This window comes from Echinops telfairi, unplaced genomic scaffold (assembly GCF_000313985.2).
Source record: "Echinops telfairi isolate 266 unplaced genomic scaffold, ASM31398v2 ScPeMD7_7467;HRSCAF=8505_1, whole genome shotgun sequence".
Taxonomy (NCBI): domain Eukaryota; kingdom Metazoa; phylum Chordata; class Mammalia; order Afrosoricida; family Tenrecidae; genus Echinops; species Echinops telfairi.
Genome location: NW_022111368.1, coordinates 29,203,501 through 29,209,500, shown reverse-complemented (window position 1 = coordinate 29,209,500; position 6,000 = coordinate 29,203,501). Strand labels below are relative to the sequence as shown.

General features: G+C 37.8%; 1 protein-coding gene across 1 annotated transcript in view; it reads right to left on the bottom strand.

Moving 5' to 3' along the window:
- The window catches only part of COG3 (component of oligomeric golgi complex 3), a gene marked incomplete at its 5' end in the record, with an annotated part of 79,099 nt that overhangs the window by 48,864 nt on the left and 24,235 nt on the right, over positions 1–6,000 (bottom strand). Inside the window, 2 exons of the mRNA XM_013005133.2 lie at positions 2,007–2,167; positions 4,192–4,331. Coding sequence (XP_012860587.1) covers positions 2,007–2,167; positions 4,192–4,331 — 301 coding nt within the window. The remainder of the gene's footprint in view (positions 1–2,006; positions 2,168–4,191; positions 4,332–6,000) is intronic.

Below are 6,000 nucleotides of genomic sequence, written 5' to 3'. Positions count from 1 at the left end.
GATGTACAAATGCGCTTTACACAATTGATGTGTGTATGGATTGGGATAACAGTTGTATGAGCCCCTAATAAAATGTTTAAAAAGAAAAAAAAAAAAGAGCACTTAGAATAGTGAATAACAAATGCTAGTGCTTGCTGTGTTGAAAATGGTCTGCTAATTCTCTTTACAATTACGATGTCATATAGAAACTTCAATTTGCAAGCTTTAAATTGTGAACACCCAATTTGCAGAAGTCTATAAATGACAGTGGGAGCCCAAATTCCATTTGCAGAATCCTTACATGGCGTTAAGCCTCTGGTGAATTCAGATGCAAACAGTCTTGCTATCAGAATATTATAAACTCAATTATGCCAATGTAATTAGATTAAATGTAATACCTGATCATTTGAACTTCCTTTTGACTCATTTTTAATTTGTTCTTCTAGTTTTTATTCTCTGCTTTTTTCCTCTGGTTTATTTTGTTACTGTTGCTTTTTTTTTTTTTTAATGTTTACAAATACATGAAATTCAGAATCAGAAAATTTATATAGTCAGTAACTGGATTAATGGCTTTTGGGGGGTATGAGAAGGGAGGTTAGAGGGAATTAGGGAGCTAATAATAAGTACAAGAAAGAAAAATGTTCTAAAACTGATTATAGGGTTGATTATACAACTCTTTTTAATAGGACTGAACTGTAGAAGTATATGATATGTGATTTATATACCAATAAAACTTTTTTTAAAAAAGGTTACAATTGTAGTTCATCATAATTTGAATGCATCGTAAGTCAGAAACAGCCCATAAAACTGTGAGATGTGAATGTAAAATCATAAAAAGGGCTTAAAAAAAAGATTGCTCATGCATTATAACTAAATCTAGAGTGATGGTACACAGAAGTTCTGTGTAATATTTCCACTTCCACTTCTCTTGCTTATATTTTAAATTTTCCATGAAAAAAGTTCTAAGTTCCAATTCTGTTAGCATAATATATTCCTTTTTTCTTTTTTCCCAGAACTGAAAGAAACCAGCGATGCATATATGATTCAATCATCAGTGAGGTAAACCCAGGTTTCCAGATTCCAGACTGTAACTCAGACTCTCAAACTGTTGCATTTTTAGGACACAGACTCAAAGGTTTCCAATGAGAGCATGATGCCCGCTCACTGCATCACAGTCACATACAGTGGCTCCAATGTTAGGAACCTTCCTCTGTAGCACGTATTACAAAGAGAGAAATCACAGGAAGTAGTAATTCAATTTCAAAGTCTTATGTATTCTTCCTAGAAAAGAGGAGACAACTGATGTTTTTAAACCTTGAAGGGAAAACAACTGACAAAGTATTTCTGCTCAAGTTATTCTGTGAAGTAGATGGATATTTTTTTTAATTTATTTCCTATGATTTTTATGGCATATGTATCTTGATTCTACATTCTGAAGGACAGTTAAAAAGAAAAATCTTCAAAACAATAATAATTTATAAATTATCAAGGGTTCATGAGGGAAGGGGGAGGGAGGGTGAAAAATGAGGAGCTGATATCAGAGGCTCAAGTAGAAGGCAAATGTTTTTTTTGTTGTTGTTAGGTTTTCTTTTTTTTTTTGATCGTTTTATTAGGGGCTCATACAACTCTTATCACAATCCATACACACATCAATTGTGTAAAGTGCATTTGTACATTCATTGCCCTCATCATTCTCAAAACATTTCCTCTCCACTTAAGCCCCCGGCATTAGGTCCTCATTTTTCCTCTCCCTCCCCGCTACCCCCTCTCTCATGAGCCCTTGATAATTTATAACTTGTTATTTTGTCATATCTTGCCCTGTCTGACGTCTTCAGAAGGCAAGTATTTTGAGAATGATGATGGCAACAAATGTACAAATGTGCTTGACACAATGGATACATGTATGGATTGTGATAAGAGTTCTATGAGCCCTCAATAAAATAACTTAAAAAGAAAAATCCTGTTTAAAATCATATGAAATTTTGACAAGCCACAGGCGAGGGGGCAGAAGGTAATGGAAGCCTTACCTCCATCATGACTAACTTGTCGGGGTAGGCCAGGTCACCCGGGGCTGGCTTGTAGCCAGTGATGTCAGTCTGAATGTAGATGTGGGTCCGGTACACGAGCCGCTCTTGAACATCTTCCAACATCTGCTTTGCACCAGCTGCAAATGCCCCCAGCTGTTCAGCTGGAAAAACAAAGATCCCTCTCTCAATTTAGAAAATGACTTTCTTTTAAACAAGTATAAATACTACTGAATTGTTCAGAAATAATACAAACTACTTTTGCATCAGAAACTCTGGTTCTAGATCAGTGACTCAAATGGCCTTGGACTTATTTTTATTTTAGAGTAGAGAAACAAATTTGCCCAACATGTACCTCCTTACTGGGACTCAGATTTATAATATTATTAATATGAATACTAAATTCTGAATTCTAGAGACAGCTGTGTGCGGTCTTTAAAAATCACTTTTGAAAGTGATTTACATGACTCCGTGTAGCCAGCTTTTCCAAAAGATAGCTAAAGCAAGTTATTTACTGTATTGTTACCATCATTTTATAAATGATGTTAATGACATGTTAGCATTTTCACTAAGAAAGTTAAAATAAAATGGGATTTGAGCTTATACAGTATTTCTTCATCTCTAAGATGCCTTCAATTTTAAAACAAATCAGTAATTCAACAAGTTTGCCAAGACCGAGGGGATTGCAGACACTGTACAACCATGTGAAAGTCATACTAATTTAAGAATTAAATTATAAAATGTGGGAAAACGCACATCTTAGAATTGACTAAGTAATGTAGAGCAAGATACTTTGCGAGAGTTCACAGGCCCACAGTGTCTCCTCAGAAAAAAACAGTAATTGCTATCTCTAAAGTTGTGACTCTAAGTTCTGCTTAAAAGTATTAGCAAAATATGTCAGATTAGATAAAGTAAAGCTGCTCTGAATAATTTTTTACTTGTAATTAAAAAAAGATAATTCACTAATACACACACACACACACACACACACACACACACACTCGCTGCCATTGAGTGGATTGCAACGGAAAGCAATCTTACAGTGTAGAGCTGCCCCTTGTGGGTTTCTGAAGCTATAAATCCCTACAAGACCAAATATCCTCATTTTTTTCCCTCAGATTGGTGAGTAGATTTGAACTGCCAACCTTGTGGTTAGCAGCACACTTCATAACCCACTACACGGCCAGCGTTCTTTACATCATACCCGTACTGTACATGTATGTTAAAATACTTCCTGGTCTTTAATCAAAACTGGATAGTACAGTTGATTACTTCATGTATCCTGATAATGTTGCCGTATGTCAACAAGCCATTTCCGACTCCTGGTGACACTCTGTGACAAAGCAAAAGTGCTCCCCTGAGTTTTCTTAGCATTGATCTTTACAGAGGCAAGGGGCCAGATCTATCTCCGGCAGAACCACTGGGCGTGTTCAGGCTGACCACCTTGAGTCAACAGCAGATCACTTAACCACTGTGCCATGTGGGCTATTTAGTGATAACCAACAACCAAACCACTGCCATCTAGCTGACTCCAACGCACAGCGACTCTATACAGGATGTCTGTGTTTGTATATCTTTACAGGGCAGACAGCCTCACCTTTCTCCCACGAAGCGGCTGGTGGGTTTGAACCACCAACTTTGTGGTTAGCAGCCTGATGCCTAACACACAGCACCACCAGATATGCCTAACCCAACACTGGTGGTTTCCGGACATTTGTGTGCCAGAAGGAAAAGTTGCTGGACTTTTATTGCTAGTTTTGCCCAAATCTTAAAATCCTTTTCCAATTTAGCCGAAGCCCTGATGGTGCAGTGGTTATATGTTGGGCTGCTAAATGCAAGGTCAGCAGTTCAAAAGCACCAGAGGCTCAGAGAGAGAAAGACGGGCCTTTCTTCTCTTGCAATGAGTTACAGTCTCGGAAACTCACAGGGGCACCATCTACCCTGTCCTAGTAGGGTGCTATAAGTTGCCATCAACTCAAAGGCAGTGAGTTTGGGTTTGGGATTTCCCATTTAATTTATGCCTTAAGTCACAGAATAAAGTACGCCTGGATTCAATAAGAGACATTCAATCCAGGCTTCAAAATTACTAAGTATTTTCTAGACAGGAGAAATTTTTCTTTTTCTAGTTCATTGAGCCATTGCTATAATTAAAAAGACCTTTAAGTTAGCATTTCTATTGATCATTTACCATTGTTCTGTACATGATCTTCAAGCACCTCGTTTTTAAGAATCCCACAGAGCTCTGACAGAGTCTCTAAGTGAATAACATGAATGATCAGTGGCCTGAAGACGTCATACAAGGACACACACAGTTTCTCCAAAAGCTCGCTGAAATGAAAGAAGAAAACATGGGCATAAGAAGTCATCTTTGTAAATGTCTAGAAAAGAACGAAGGCAACATATGTACAAATTCGCCTGATGCAAGCGATGCATAGATTGTGACAAGGGTTCTAAGAGTCCCCAATAAAATTTAAAAAGAAGTAATCTTTGCGTGGGACAGGAGGAAAGTGAAAAGAAATAGAAGAACGAACTAGGAGGCAAAAGGCATTTATAAAGATACAAATATAGGCTTGCTCATATGTAAATACATAAATATATTAACAGGAATATAGGTCTAGGTACATATGTTAAAAATGTTAAGTATTAAGGTAGCAGACGGATATTGCGTCTCTACTAAAGTACTCCCTCAATGAACAATTTGTTCTAATAATCTGGCACTCTGTGATGCTTACCTTTCCGACATGATTGCCAAAGTCAAGATGGGTGCATAGGCAAATGCCGTGAAGAAAGCTGGTGGTGCCTGGCTATTAAAAGATATAGTGTCTGGGTTCTTAATGGCTTGAAGTTAAACAAGCGACCATCTAGCAGATAAGTAACAAGCCCACATGGAAGAAGCACACCAGCCTGTGTGATTATGAGGTGCCCATGGGATCAGGTAACAGGCATCAGAAGGCCCAAAACAAATAAATTAATGCACATGATGGGGATCGGAGTGGAGACCCAAAGCTGATCTTGTAGACAATTGGACATTCCCTCACACAAGAGTCACAAGGAAAGAACGAGACAGCCAGGGTGCAGCACAGCACTGACGGAACACACAACATTCCTCTAGTTCTTTAATGCTTCCTCCCACCCACCATCATGACCCCAGCTCTACCTTACAAATCCGGCTAGACTGGAATGTACAATGGCACAGACAAAAGCTCTCGACACACAGAATCCAGGACAGATAAACCCCTCAGGAACAGTAACGGGATCGTGATACCATTAGGGTGGGGGGGAATGGGGGGAGGGAAAAGGGGGAGAAATGGGGAACCATCTACAATTACTGATGTATACCCCCCCCCCAAGGGGATAAACAACAGAAAAATTGGCAAAGGGAGACAGTGGGTGGTGTAAGATATGAAAATAATAATAATTTGTAATTTATCAGGGGTCCAAGAGGGTAGGAGGATGGAGGAGAGGGGGAAAAAAGAGGAGCTAATACCAGTGGCTCAAGTAGAAAGAAAGTGATTTGAAACTGATGATGGCAACATGAGTTTAATTTTGTATGGATTAATGTATGGATTGTTATAAGAGCCCCCAATAAAATTTTTTTTTTAAGTCATTTTTGCCAGATTCACTAACAGTATAAGAAGTGGCTCACTGATTGCTTCCAGCTTAGAGAAAAATAATCTAAAAATAATCAAAAAAGATTTATTATAAAATAGCTTCTGAGCACTTATTATGGAAATTATTTAAACAGTTTTAACTTTTTTTCTAAAATCATTTTATTGGGGCTCATACAATTCATCACAATACATACATCAATTGTGTAAAGCACACTTATACATTTGTTGCCCTCATTCTCAAAATTCGCTTTCCTCTTGGGTTCCTGGAATTAGCTCATTTTCAGTTTTAACTTTAAAAGCTCAGAATAAATAAGCAATCCTTAGCAGTCAATTGTAATCAGTTGTCCCCAACCAAATGACAATTCATTAAAAAATATTCTTTACTT